The 15,775-nt window shown below is 49.5% G+C and overlaps 1 protein-coding gene across 1 annotated transcript; it reads left to right on the top strand.

The window, feature by feature from the left end:
- Positions 1-1,569: 1,569 nt before the first annotated feature.
- LOC133745254 ((-)-isopiperitenol/(-)-carveol dehydrogenase, mitochondrial-like) lies at positions 1,570-2,559 on the top strand. Its single transcript, XM_062173313.1, has one exon. The coding sequence runs from the start codon at positions 1,609-1,611 to the stop codon at positions 2,422-2,424; it is 816 nt and encodes a 271-aa protein (XP_062029297.1). The 5' UTR covers positions 1,570-1,608; the 3' UTR covers positions 2,425-2,559.
- The last annotated feature ends 13,216 nt before the right edge of the window (positions 2,560-15,775 follow it).

Here is a 15,775-nt window from a genome sequence, read left to right as displayed (position 1 = left end):
CTGCTTCCAACGTACGGTAATGAATCCGCTACCTTGATTCCTCTTCGTAATTGTTCCGAGTGTATGACTGATTTTAGTTTCTCAAATTCAATCTCAGTTGCTTATGGATTTAATTACGGTTTTGGTTTCTAGGTCTTTACGATTCCTTCTATGAATCATTTGAAGGGCGTTGCTGGTCTTGATTTGGTGGTATTGAGAATTAAAAGGCCTCTTCCTTCATGGTGACTGTAGTGACAACAGTCGAAGAAATCACATCTGGCGCTTACATGGGTTACAATCTGGTGCACAAGGCCAACCCATATACACCCTTGCCACCCAGCACCAAGCTAGAACTTGGAGAGGTTTACCATCTTGTGCCAAACCTTGTATGGCTCAATAAGGCTTCGGTTCCTTCAAAAATAGCCCACCAAGAACAAAAAAACGGCAAAAGACAGAAGGTGCAGTTGGAGCTGTTGTTGAATGGCGCAAAGAAGATCCGGTCTTTAAACATTGGGAGTCGTGGGTCAGAAGAGCTTCGCAAATGGAGGCCGTCTGAAAAGAAAAGAAAAAATTAAATTAAAGAACAATAATTTGAGGGACCAAAGAATAAATATGTAAATATGTGAATAATTTAGTAAAATTTAATAAATATATTAGATACACACATATATTTTTGGTGATGGGACATAATTGATGGAGTTGTAATTAAAGTGGGACCCACAAAATGCATTCACACGGACTGAGTACTGACAAATCTGTGTGAAAGTATTATGAGCAACGCAAGTAATACGGACGAATTATTAATTCGTCGTTGTACCGTGTGTATTGATGTTTTCACACGAATTTCCATATAGAATACTCTGATTTCACACGGAATCTCATCCGTGTGTGATGGAGGTTTTTCTAGTAGTGTTCGTCCCTCCTAGGGGAGACTAAGATCTGAAATCTGATCAATATATGGTTCTCAGATCAATACTGCGCTTTGTGAAACTGTTTTAAGATTATTTTCTCTTATCTTATTACATTTAACACATGGTTTATCATAGAATAAGGATTGTAGTGGGATCCAGATGGGTACTGAGCTTGAAAACGATTCAAGATGAATTCAAATTTCGATATAAACCCAGACTTTGATATAAACTCAGTGAGCAAAATCGAATCAACCTAACCAAAGATCAACGCCCACTCCACCGACAAACAGTCCGACTAATCGCCCGCCTATACATTTCTAGCTTGCATGGTTACGTATGGATTTGTAGCTCTCTCTTTTTCGGAGAAGCATACGGATTTGTAGCTTTAGCGGGTACTGTACGTCGTAAACAAATGTGCAGTTCAGAACAGGACTTTTAAATTGTTCAGAAAACAAAAGGAAAAAAGTGAATAAAACGTGCAGTGTTGATTGTTGAAAGGGAAAGAGGAACGTGTTCCTGCTTCTTCTTTTTTGGTCACATGTTCCTGCTTTTTTTTTTTCTTTTCATGCAAAGTATCATTTGTCCAAATTAAAAAGTAGTCATCGAGGTTAAAGGGGTAGATGTGTAATTGTCTCGTAACTCCACTCTCTATAAATTATAACACTCCGCCAGCGATATAGTCACGTAGCTTTACTACTACTATATATAGCTAAACACGATGACACATCCCATACCAGTAAAACTGCAGAAGCTCCACGGCAAGGTTGCTATCGTCACTGGCGCCGCCAGCGGTATCGGAGCAGTCACGGCGCGCCACTTCGCAGACCACGGCGCTCTCGCAGTCGTGATCGCTGACGTCCAAGACGCCAAGGGCCGAGAAGTACTGGCTGCATCAATAGGCTCCCACCGCTGCACCTACGTCCACTGCGACGTCACCGACGAGGATCAGGTCAAGTCCCTTGTCGAGTTCACGGTCAAGCACTACGGCAGCCTCGACGTCATGTACAGCAACGCGGGGATAAGCAGCGCGTTGGGTCAGACGGTGCTGGAGCTCGACCTGTCCGGGTACGACAGGGTGATGGCGGTGAATGCGCGCGGAATGGCGGCGTGTGTGAAGCACGCGGGGCGTGCGATGGTGGAGAAGGGGGTGAAGGGGAGCATAGTGTGTACGGCGAGCTTTTTGGCTGACTGCGGGGCGGAGAGCTTGACGGACTACACGATGTCGAAGCATGCGGTGCTGGGGCTGGTGAGGTCGGCGAGCGTGCAGCTGGCACAGCTTGGTGTGCGCGTGAACTGCGTGTCGCCTGGTTTTGTGGGGACGCCGATGGTGGCGGAGGCTTTTAAGATTGGGGCGGAAGAGCTGAAGGAGATGATGGCAGCGGTTTATATCGGAAGAGATGGGCCGCTGATGGAGAAACATGTGGCGGATGCGGTGGTGTTTTTGGCGTCTGAGGACTCGGCGTTTGTCACCGGCCATAATTTGGTGGTTGATGGTGGACTTGGCCTCAAGTCCTTATCATTATTGAAACCATGATCTACTTGATTTGCATCTCAGCTCGATCACTATCGAGTACTAGTCGTGTACGTACTTGTCTGGAAAACCTACATGGAAAGAGTTTTGCCTCTTTGTAATAGGAATAAATCACACGCAGTTGTCTTCACTCTTTGATTTTGGTGTATCTGGGTGTTCACCGGTGGGATTCATCCCCTGCTTCTGCCAATTGTTGTTTCAGTTTTTAACTGCTAACAAATTGAGTGGAGGTGAATTACTTTGAATCTTCAAGTTGCTGTTAAGCACCATCATGCAATATTTATAGACCTCTGACATCAAATCTGGCTTGTTACTTGTTAGAGGCAGTGCTATTATGATTAATTAGTCAAAAGTATGGTTTGTGCTAGTAGTATTGAAACAACTCTGTGTAAAAGAGGAAAAGGAAAAAAAATTGCACGAATAAGTTGAACTCGACTAAAGTTGAGCTTAATATACACACACACACACAAAGACACGAATTAATTCACTTCGTTACATAGTAATGAGGATTCGACATGTAAAGTAATGAGTTCTTATAAATAAGTCATTGACATATATCTCATATATAATATTTCATTTCTTCATTAAATTTCATGCAAAGGGAGAAGGGGGAGATTTTTCCTAGGTTTTGTTTAGAAGGGATATTTTACAGTACTAGAAAATGGCACATAGAACACTGATTTGGGCCAATATTTGGAAAGAGTGGTTTTTGAGAATAATTTGTCACCATTAATCGGATCAGTGAGTTGTTATGAGGCTTGGCACCGATTGTGGGTGGCCCAATGCTGAAGCTGTAGGTTTAGTTTCCAATATTTACAATTTTTGCCCCTCTAGGACATCTCTTGTCAACAATACCATCCCTCTCACATGGCTATAAGGTATGGCAGCAAGCTTCTACTATAAGACTGGAGCCGGATCGACTTCGATCACTTCATCAAAATATGACTCTTGCAAAGCATCAGATAACTTCTACTTCAACAATTTTCAAGGAACCAAATTTAATTCATAGTATATACATAAACCCTAACTTTCTCTTCTAGTGGATTGAAGAACCGGTTCCCTTGGCTGCGTTTTAGTGTTCACAGGCAAGAGGTTTGTTCTTCATTTTTCTAATTTTATTTTTAATTTTGATATAGAACCCAGAAAAGTAGCAGAGAGACTATGCATATAGGCCTATAGCAAGCTTAGAGAACCATTTTGACTACAAATGTTTGTCTAAACTTGGAGTTTTACTTGTTGGCAGATCCATAGTTTGAATATCAATTTTTTTTTTAGGTGGATGTGTCTGTTTTTGCTCAATAATTCAGCTGGTTCTTTTTTTTTGGGGGGGGGGGGGGGGGGGAGGGGTGTGTGATTATGTAAAAGTAAAGATTAACGAATTAGTTCTTTTTTATTTCTTAATGTTTGGAAATTGTAAGTTTGAATTCTAGAATAGCTCATTCGGTTAAGCTTTTGATTCTTGTTTGGTTTTAAAATTTCAAGCTGTGATAAAGCAGTTTGGTGGAACTGGTTATGAAAGCTCAGATGTAATGGTGATAGATGAGGTTGAGAGGCAGAGACATCAGCAACTTAAGAACTGTATAGGTCTACTTGTGCAGGAAAGGCATACATGAACTTTGTTTACATCGTAGAATTTTGACTTCAAACTATGGCTGAAAAATTTGTAGTACTCAATGTGATGATAGTTATTGTATTGATCTCACATTTTGGGAATGAACAAAGTTTGATTTTATAGGTGACATGACAATGAAACCTGTTAATTTGTTTTGCTCTCTTGGATCACAAGTCTGGTAACATCTTGTCCTGCTAATCTAAAATGTCTGATTTTTTTGAGGTATTATTATTTTTCTTTGGTGCCAAACTTATTCTATCTGTCAAACTCATTTTTCATAATTCTTATGCTCAAGATTTTCATAAAGAAATTGTGAACGCAGCTGCAGCATTGACAGCGATAGGATATAAGCATATTGAAGCAGGTAGAAATTTATTAGATTCAGTGACATTATGTGATATAATGGGAAGTGTGTGAAGTTGTTAAAGATAATTAATCTTCCCCATTCAATAGCTCATCTACAACTTGATATGGCTGTAATGTTATGGCTATGATCATGGGTCAGTTTTGATATTATGCATCAGTTTTGATATTGTTATAATTGTAGTTTTATTGCCTCATGTAACTGTCAAATACATACTGCTATATATTGTACAGAATGTAAAAGCACAAATCAATGAGAATGAATTTCTACATGGTATCAGAGGTTTAGGGTGTCCAGCTTACCTCATGTTCCTCCTTCTATTCAGTTTCTTCATCCTCTTTTCTCATGGCTTCTTCCTCGTCTAATCCTCCCTCTCAAAACACTGCCCAATTTACCAAACTCAATGACACAAACTACATGGTCTGGCTACGTCAGATTAAACCTTACCTTCATGGTGCCAAACTGTGGGGTTATGTAGATGGCTCTATTCCTGAACCCTCTGCCACCACCACAACCACTGCCACTGATGGCCGTCCTGCCACCTCCGTTCCCAATCCCGAGCACGAAAACTGGTCCACCACCGACCAGCAAATTGTCAACATCCTCTATTGCCGAGTCCGAGTATAGATCTCTTGCCCATGCTAGTGCCGAAACAACATGGTTGGGTTATTTATTGTATGAGCTCGGTGCCCAAATTCAATTTCCTATTTTGCTACATTGTGATAATCTAAGCACCACCTATTGTATGAGCTTCAAAATCTCATCTCGCTTTGCTTATTTGCTTTCATTGATAGAAAGAATCTTACTTTGTTCTATGCGTAGCTGGTTTGCCTTATTTGCAGAGAATCTGCAGCAGACCATCTTCTCCAACCATTTCAAGGCCTCTGCATCACTACTTTCAACAATTGGTAATTGCAATTCAAATCCTCTTAGTATTGTTGTACATACATGTACATTTGCAAGCATAATTAGCTCTAATGGGCTACGCTCATTGTACCGCTAAAGGTATTAATTCCAACCAAAGGAATGGCATGCAGACACACCGCCAGGCGGGCTACAACCCCAACGTCGGATCACCTCCAGATCGGCGACGACGCGCCGTGCCAAGATGGCATCAGAAGCTTCCGTTACTGAGAACTGAAGCTTATCAGTCCTACATCGAAAACAAAGAGAAGATCAACATCCTCCTCACCTATAAAAGGTTCTCTCCTCTCTCCTCATTAATTACGCATTCAATACTTACCTATTGTTACTTTGTCAACATAAATACATTGACTAACTTAGGCATCGGAGAGTCGAAGACCGCCCAGCGCGGTCTCCCTCTAACGCCCTTTGTATTTTACTTGACAGGTAACGGGGGACTTTGGAAATATCACAAGTATAGATCCGCTCACCGGATCAGCGTTAACTAAGGTTCAGCCATCGCCGAACTTTTAGACATTAACATTGGCGCCGTCTGTGGGAATCTTTGAACAAAAGGTCATCCCATCACAACTACCATGAATAGCGGTAGCTGGGGAAACGCCGAGGAGCAGGCAGACCAATCCGCCATCCCCCAACCATCCAATCCAGCGGTAGGTGTTAACCGCGCACTATTCAACACCCCAGCCAACCCCGGCGGTGAGACGAATCCAAGCAGCAGCCGCCCACCAGGCCAGGACCTCGCCGCCATGTACGAGCTGGCACTGGCAGACCTTCACAAGGCAAACAGAGAGCGTGAAGAGGAACGCAGAGAGAAGACTGAAGCCCAAAAACAGGTGGCTACTCTGATGTCACGTTTTGATGACCTGAAAAGGACGTTGGATAGAACCGCCAATCCGGCACAGAGCGAGCATTCGCACAGCACAAGGCGTAGTCAGCCCAACGCTGGTACATTGGTACCAGAACCAGTCATACAGATGCAGGTTCTGCTGGACCCACCTGAACTATTGGGGATGGGACCACCGCCCATCCCCCAGCTAATGTTAGAGCAGGAGGCGGAGTCAGTGCCGCGCACCAACCGCTCGGAGGCTAGGGCAGGAACTGAGGGCAATCCGTCTGCGCCAAGGCGTAGGCCGGCCCAGCGGAGTACATACGCCGGATCCGCCGGCGACGCAACAGCCCAAATTCTGGAGAGGATGCAACAGTTGGAACAGAGGTTGGTCCGGGCGGAGTCGGGCGCCCTGCCGCCAACTCAAAGTCCACTTTTCACGTCCAGACCAGGGCCCTTCACCGCTGCAATTCTGCAAGCTATCAGACCGGCGTGCGCAAAAACTCCAAAGATGTCACACTACAGCGGCACGTCCGACCCCTTCGTCCACATGGACACCTTCAAGAAGGTCACCAACAACAAGGGATTTGACGACCCCACCCTGTGCCATTTGTTCAGCGAAACACTGGACGGAGAGGCAATGAATTGGTTCTTCGAGTGTCCGCCGGGATCCATTGACTCATTCCATGCACTATCACATACCTTCCTCTCTCGGTTCATCTTATTGTCCGCCGGACATCACAATACAAGTCAGCTGTTCAGCGTCAAGCAGGGAGATGACGAATCACTGAAGGCATTCGTCACGAGGTGGCGAGCGGCAGCATCTCAGTGCCGCGATCTAGACAAATCAATGGCATCGGCGGCCTTCAAGCAGGGACTCCTCAAGGGACCGTTCCTCTATCACCTCAACTACAACCATCCAAATGCGGCATATGACCATATTATGAGTGAGGCGGTCATTCACGCCCAGGCGGAATTCATTACATATGGAGAAGCCCCACCGCCACCGGCGACGCCAGCAAAGACAACACAACCCACCTCCAGTCAGCATGAGACCGCTAATAAAGCACCCGCCGCACCGCCAACTGACAAGAAGAGGGAATGGCAACAGGGCCACTACCAGAACAAGCGGCAGAAGGACCAATACCACAACAAGGGAAACCGCCCAACCCAGGAGGATAACCGCAACAAGCAAACAGAGTCTTCTCAGCGGTACGCAGTGTTCACGGTCCTCACGACCTCGTACGAGGAAATATACAATCAGTGCAAGGATCAAATCCCGCCACCACCCCCAGCAAAATATCCAAAGACGGGCAAACCTAGAAACACCGGCAGGTGGTGCAAGTACCATGAAGACAGCGGCCACAATACCAACAGTTGCAACGCACTGAAAACGGCCATTGAGACCTTATACCGTGAAGGTAAGATGGAGCAGTTCAGGGTGCGCCAACCGCCACCTGTGATCGCCAACGTCGAGACCTTGGGCCGCATTAACACCATCGACGGCGGCGCCCCAATCACGGGCATGTCTCACAGGGCCAGGAAGCGTTATGCACGCGCTAATCACCCGAAGGAAGTCTGCAATATCCGCTACGAGAGATCCGCCAAACTCCCAAAGGCGGGTTGGGAACCTATTACATTCTCAGAGGAGGAGGAGCGCGGGGTGCATCTACCCCATGATGACCCCTTCCTGGTCGACGCCGTTCTCGACAGATTCTCAGTGGGGAGAATATTGGTGGATAGCGGGTCCGCTGTCAACGTCATCTTCAGCGGTTGCTACAGCCACCTCAAGCGGAATAACAAGTTGCTCCAGGACCATGAGCCACTGCTCAGCTTCTCCGGTGACGTCACGCAACCGCTCGGTTCTGACTACATGCGATTAACTATTGGCGCTAGTCCATGTATGGCGGAGGTACATACAGAATTCATAATCGTTGATTGTTTCAGCTCGTATAATGCCATCCTCGGACGGCCGGCGCTCAACAAGCTTAAGTGCATCATCGCTGGATACATGCTTCTCATGAAGTTCCCCACACCTAATGGCACGGGCTGTGTGAGGGGAAGCCAACAGCTGGCACGAGAATGTTCTTCAACGACTATAGCGCGGTCAGCGCGCCGTCATGAAATTCTGACGGTGGGTGGTGAGACACCGCTACCAAACATCTTTGAGGATCCTAGGGATGAAGAGGAGAAATATGTAAAAAAGGAGCCGGTCAACCCGAACACGTCGTTGAAGGTTATCCGCATCTCAGACGAACACCCTGAGCGGACAGTCCGCATAGGAGCCCAACTAGACCCAGACGTGGAGGCAGAACTCACTCAATTCTTACGTGATAACGCAGCCGTGTTTGCGTGGTCCTACGCAGACATGCCAGGTATCTCTCCTGACATTATCACTCATAAGTTGACCATCAAACCCTCCTTTTATCCCATCAAGCAGAAACGGAGGGCATTTGATGAGGAAAAATACCGGGCAATCAGAGAGGAGGTCGCCAAACTCCAGGACATTGGATTCATCCACCAAGTCATCTATCCCCAGTGGATCTCCAATTTGGTAATGGTCAAAAAGCCCAGCGGCAAGTGGCGGATGTGTGTCGACTTCAAAAATCTCAACAAAGCATGCCCAAAAGATAGTTTCCCGCTACCTCGTATCGATCAGCTAGTCGATTCAACTGCCGGTCATGAGCTCCTCAGCATGATGGACGCTTTCTCCGAATATAATCAGATCAAGATGCACCCCAGCGACCAGGAATGCACCACCTTCACCACTGACAAAGGCCTATACTGCTACAATGTAATGCCTTTCGGTCTGAAGAACGCCGGTGCAACTTACCAGCGGTTGATGAACGCCATGTTCGCTGAGCATCTGGGAAAAATCATCGAGGTCTACGTGGACGACATGCTGGTTAAGAGCATAAAGGCCAGCGGACATGTGGCAAACCTCAAAGTCATAGTAACCATTCTCTTGGCCTATGGTATGCGCCTCAACCTAGAAAAATGTTTCTTTGCGGTCACCGCTAGCAAATTCTTGGGATACATCGTCAGCGAGCGAGGCATCGAGGCTAACCCAGACAAGGTCCAGGCCATCCTTGACCTGGCGGACCCTGAGTATAAGGTACACGTCCAGTGCCTCCAGGGCAAGTTAACCGCCCTTTCTCGATTCATCTCTCGACTCACTGACAAGTGCGCCCCATTCTTCAAACTCCTCAAAACAACTCACAAGAAGGTCATCGACTGGAACCCGGAATGTCCGGCAGCGTTTCAAGGCCTGAAGGAATACCTGGCGGCAGTCCCTCTCCTTTCCGTCCCTGTGCAAGGAGAAATACTATTCATATACCTAGCGGTCTCGGCATCGGCGGTAAGTTGCGCCATTGCTCGGCGGGAAGGCCAAGACGAGCTCCCAGTGTTCTATGCCGGCAGAGGCATGAATGGAGCAGAAACAAGGTACCCTCCCTTGGAGCAACTGGCCCTTGCGCTTATCGTTGCCGCCAGACGCCTCCGCCAATACTTCCAGGCTCACACGATCCATGTGTTGACCAATCAACCGTTGAGGCAAGTGATGCAAAACCCTGAGCACTCGGGGCGCCTCAGCAAGTGGGCCATTGAGCTCAGTGAGTTCCACATAGAATACAAGCCAAGAACTGCCATGAAGGGCCAGGCAGTGGCGGACTTCATTGCTGAACTCACCGAACGTCAACCTGAACCCGGTATTGAGACAGTGCCCGGAACGGAAGTGGTAACCGTTAGGGAGGCAATTCCCCTACAGTCAGCTTGGAACCTGCTTGTGGACGGCTCTGCCAGCGCCAAGGCCAGCGGCGCCGGAATCATCTTAACAGGACCCGGGGGACTGAACGCAGAATACGCGTTGAAATTCAACTTCAAAGCTTCAAACAATATGGCGGAATACGAGGCACTCATCGCCGGCCTACTACTCGCCATTGACTCAGGCGCTGACAGCGTCAACATCTTCAGCGACTCTCAGTTAGTTGTTAACCAGGTCAACGACAGCTTCCAAGCCAAGGACCAGCAGTTAGCGGCATATTTGGGGTACGTCAAAACACTGCTGAAAAAATTCAAATTTCATACCATCACACAAATCCCCAGGGAAAAGAACGCCCAGGCTGATTCACTGGCAAGATTGGCTACCGCCCAACCACACCAAAGTTCAGCGGACACATGGGTGGAATGTCTTGATAAGCCTAGCATCACAAAAACACTGGCGGAGATCTTCCACATTGATATCAATCCCAGCTGGATGAACGAGATTATCGAATACAAGCGCAACGGGACATTGCCGGAAGACAAGGTCAGGGCACGACAACTTCAACGGCGGGCGACCCGCTACAATATCCAGAATGGCAAACTTTAACGCCAGGGGTTCACTCACCCCAACCTCCGCTGTTTAACCCCCGAGGAGGGAAAGGTCGTGCTGGCAGGAATCCACGGCGGGGAGTGCGGAAACCACTCGGGCTCCAGATCCCTGGCCAATCGCACAATGCGACAGGGTTACTTTTGGCCTACGCTCGGTGATGACGCCCGGCAGGTATCAAGATCTTGCCACAAGTGCCAGCAGTTTGCTGATCTCCCACATGCACCGGCGGAACCACTTTCAATCATCATCGGTCCATGGATTCACTCTACATGGGGCCTCGACTTGATGGGAAAATTCCAAACTGCCAAGGGACAGTTCAAGTACATCATCGTTGCCATCGACTACAACAGCAAGTGGATAGAGGCAGAACCACTGACGGCAATAACTACCGCCAAAGTTATTCACTTCCTTTGGAAGAACATTTACTGCCGCTATGGTGTCCCACATACAATCATTACAGACAACGGCACACAGTTCAACAACAGGGAACTCATCTCTTTCACCGCCAACCTTGGCACCAAAATGAGTTTTGCATCTGTCGCACACCCCCAAACCAACGGCCAGGTCGAAGCAGCAAACAAGATAATCAAGAAGCTGCTAAAAAAGAAACTCGACACCGCCAAGGGTTTATGGGCGGAAAAGCTACCAGAGGTACTATGGGCCATAAGGACAACTCCGACCTCCGACCTCCGCCACTGGTGAAACTCCTTTTTGTATGATGTTCGGCACTGAGGCTGTCCTGCCTATTGAGGTAACTCAACCTACCGCTAGGATCGAAGGCTACCAACCAGCAACCAACAGTGACAGCATCAACCTGGACAAGGACCTCCTAGAGGAAAAACGACACAAGGCCCATTTGCACAACCTGCAAAACAAGCAGCGGGTATCACGTTTCTATAACGCCAGGGTCAAGGCCTGGAACCTCCAACTGGGGGACTGGGTAATGAAGGAAGTCATTCCACCGCCAACAAAACTCCGCCCAACTTGGGAAGGTCCATATCAAATAGTAGAAGTCGTTAGCCCTGGCACCTTCTACTTAATGGACAAGGGTGGCGTCACAACTACCCACCCTTGGAATACCGAACACCTTCGGTATTACTATAAGTAATCATGTCACTGCCCAGGAGCATCTTGACTTAGCTAAATTTTTGTTCAATATTTAGCTAAGGGAAGCTACCCAGCGGGTACATCCCCACTTTTGTAAACACTGATCCCTCAGTTATCAATGAAACGAGGAATTATTCAAACCATTGTTACCAAGTCTAGCACTGAGGGCAACTGGCAACGCCAGTAATCGTCAGCGGACTACGTCCGCTACGTTGTGCACTTGGACCAATCTTAATTCCTTTAATGTTTCATTGATTGCAAAAGAAAATTCTAAGTCAAGCTTCTAGCGGTACAAGCATATCATCACTAGCCAAAATTCCAATTTCATTTCATATATTGAGGGCTGGGACTCCCCACCCAAAAATATTCTTTACATCCACACAATATTCAGCCTCAGCGGCTACAAAAAAAAAAAACAAAAACAAGCAAAAGGAGGAAAGTTCAGCATCTCAAGGGTTGGCTTCCGCATCCTCTTGGGCGGCATGCGACGGCGGCTGCGCCCGGCTTGTTTCTTCAGACACTCGGGCAGTAGGACTTGGAGTCTCTATAGTCCCATCCGCCCGAGTATGCGCCGCCATAAAACCGGCACGGGACACATCCGACTGGGTGGGCGGAGTCCGCTGGCCACCATCCACCGGCCGAGCAGTATTTTCTCCGCTGCCTGAGCCAGCGTCAAGGACTTTCTGCACTGGCGGGGCATTCTTCACCGGCGGAACATTCTGCGCTTGCGGCACCGCGGGCTGAGACGCCTTTGCCCAGTCAATGGCACCCTTTTGGCGCAGCATCTCCACATTGGCTAGGGCGCCCGCCTTCGCCGCGTCAGTCATCGCCTTTTTGTATTCCGCCGACTGTTTAAATTTCTCCACAGCGGCGGCCGCGGCGCGGCTCCCTTCGTCCTGCAGGCGGGCCACCTCACCCTCTAGTTTCTTCACCTCCCCTTGCCTGGCGGCAGACTCCCGCTGCAGGATATCAATCTTATTCTCCTTAGCGGCCACCCGTTCCTGCAGCAGGGCCTTGTCTTGCTCCAGCTTGGAGACGTGATCATTTCGCTCCACATCCCGTCGGATGGCGACTTCCAGCTTACCGCGAGCGTCCGCCACATCGCAGTCAGCCTTCATCAGGCGCCGCTCCACATCCGCCAGCCTGCCCTTGGCATCCGCAAGCTCCCCCTCGAGTCTCTTGACCTCCTCCCTGAGCTGCACCTCGATCCGGGGCTGCTTCGACACCGCCAGGAACATGTCATTCAGCCCAACCGCCAGGTGACCAAAGGCCGAGCTGAAGGGCGACTTGTCAATCGCCGTTGGGCGCGAAATCCCCGCTAGACCGCCAAAGCCCAACCGCTCGCAGAGATGGAAGAGAAACTCCCGCTCACTGTCTGTCATGAACTCGGCATAGGCGGCGAAGGAGTCCAAATCGCTCACAATCGCCTCTATCTCAGGAACCGCCGGGGCCTTTGGCGGAGCTTGTCGAACCTTCTTTTGCTGGCGGATTCGGATGACCTCGTCCTCATCCTCATCCTCATCCTCCTCGACGGAGTCGTTCTGCCGGCGCTTCCGCTGGAGCACCCGTGTGTTTCTAGCCGGCACCGTGGCAGTCCCCGCCGGTTGCCCCGCCCTCTGTGAGCCACGCCTGAGGGCAACCACCCTCTCTTTCTGCGGAGCAGGGGCAGCGGGCCCCTTCTTCCCGCCCTCCACAGTAGCACCAGCCTGGACAACTGGCAGGCCGTCGGGGCCAAGGTGGGAGTGGTGCGGCATGGGCAACACCACCGGAACCTCGGATGGGCTCAGCGCCAGTGTCTCCGAGTTTACCACCGTCTCCTGGGTCGCCTGCCCTGAGGTGTACATGGCCTCCAGGAAATTGTTGATCTCAGCACGGTCCATGGCCTTTTCAAAAGCGTCGCGGCTAGCTTTGTTCCCTGGCGGAGTCTCTACAACAAACACGAAATGCTAACGTCAACCTCGAACAACCTAGCAAAAGGAACTGTCTGGTGGAGGTGTCTTACCAACGGCGCGAGTCAGTTGCAGATCGACCAACAACTCCCAACCGGTCAGCAGGCGGAAGTCCAGCAAATTTCGATTCCGCCAACAGCCTCTGATGCGCGCCACGCGACACTTTTCCTCACGAGTCAGGGTATACCGCAAGCCCGCTACAAAACAAGAATAATGGTTAGCATACGGTACAAATGCTATACGTAACGTAAAACCAGACGTGTTCAGCGGAGACCGCCAGACAACCTCGTATCGGCTGAAACTCCGACTTAATCCTAAACGTCGGCTCCCCCTCGTTGGACTCCGCTTGGTACTCCCAACCCGCCGTGGCAACGCAGAAGGTTCCCCGCCAGTACGACATCGAATCCCTCAAGTTTTCAATCAGCTTGGGCGCTCATTGGCGGCGACTCAAATTCACCTGCCCTCTGCAACCTTGGCGCTTCACGTACACCAGTTCGTAGAAGTGCAGTACCTCCGCCACAGTTGGCCCCTCGCAGTCGGACAGCCGCCACAGTGAGTTCATCGCCAACATCAGCCGCCACATGTTGGGGCAGATCTATCCAAAAGCTAGGCCGAACTCGCACACCAAGATCTGTAGATTGGGCACGAGCGGCAATGTCACCCCTTGACGAAATATGGCCTCATGCACAGCGGCAAACCCCGCTGGAAGAATGGACGCCTTCTCATCCACCGTCGGTGGACGCAGTTTTACCACGCCAGGCAACCGATACACCCGCTTCAACCGATTGACGGCGACGACATTCATCCTCCCTCCAGCCTCATCAACGGGGGTCCCATCCTGGAGAACCCATGCCGACTCGGTATCCTCACTCGTCACATCTACCCCTTCAGCGGAACCACTGGCGGCGCTGTTGCTCGCCAACCGCTCCTCACGTCTATCCTGCGCAGCGGCAGCCTCCCCCGCCCTAGAACTCTCCGGACGCGACCCACGACCCATGACTACTTCCCAGGGAATGGTTTGCAGCGGCTCAACTTCTAGCGGTTCTGGCAGTGAGGTTCCTGCACGGGCAGACGGACGCAACGAGTCAATAAAAATTCTATCCGCCGCGCTGAACGACACGTCAGACCCGGAGTCCTCACTGCTCGAAATCTCTACGACGCTAGCCATTCAAAACCCTAAAACCCAAATCAGTTAGCTCAAAAACGGATCTAACTTATCCCCACACCAGTTCTAGCCAAGAACACCAACAACAACTACCCAGAAAAATACCAAAACACGAACACACACTTAACCCAGATTCGGCCATCTAGCAAAACCCTATATACCAACTCTCTGTCAAACACCTTACAACACCCCCACATCAAACTTTATACCCTCCCACGACAGCAAAGAAGACACCAATCCCAGAACTAGCACATAACCCAGAAATCGACAACACCAATCAAACAGGACAAAGAACCAGAATACTAACCTCAGTGGTGAACTTTCTGGGGTCGTGGTGCGCGCTAATCTCCGACGACAGAAACTTTCGTCTTTCCGAGCACGAGAACTCCGCAAAATCACAGCAGCCTCTTTCTTGAATCTCGGACGAGCAGAGCTTGAAGATGAGTAGGGTTTGAAGTTTTGGCAAACTGACAAATCTCGCTCCGTTCCCCCCGTTTTATGTCAACATCAAGGGATTCTGGGCCGTCGAGTAAAAAACGACATCACGTACCAGCCGTACACGTGTCCCACGTCCACAATAACTCTCCGGATTAATCGAGGCGACGCCTCGGTTACAAAATCCATCATTACTCGCATTAATGGCGAGAAAACGGCCGGGCTGCAGAGATCACGCCTCCGGACGCTAACCCTCTGGCAGTCTGCCACGTGTCGGCCACCATCAGACAAAGCGTCTAATAGAAGCAACCACCTAGGGAGACATCGCCAAGTGACGACGTCTCCGCTGAGCGGAACCCCGCCAGCGGCACTTCTCACTGTTCTTGGTGACGAAGTCTCCGCTGAGCGGAACCCCGCCAGCGGCACTTCTCACTGTTCTTGGTGACGAAGTCTCCGCTGAGCGGAACCCCGCCAGCGGCACTTCTCACTGTTCTTAGTGACGAAGTCTCCGCTGAGCGGAACCCCGCCAGCGGCACTTCTCACTGTTCTTCGTCACGACATCTCCGCTGAGCGAAACCCCGCCAGCAGAACTTCTCCCTT

Source organism: Rosa rugosa, chromosome 4, assembly GCF_958449725.1.
Source record: "Rosa rugosa chromosome 4, drRosRugo1.1, whole genome shotgun sequence".
NCBI lineage: Eukaryota > Viridiplantae > Streptophyta > Magnoliopsida > Rosales > Rosaceae > Rosa > Rosa rugosa.
This window is presented reverse-complemented; position numbering and strand designations above follow the sequence as displayed.

What these genes read in the sequence shown, in the direction of transcription:
- LOC133745254 (XM_062173313.1), top strand. Translation starts at nt 1,609, where the DNA reads ATGACACATCCCATACCAGTAAAACTGCAGAAGCTCCACGGCAAGGTT.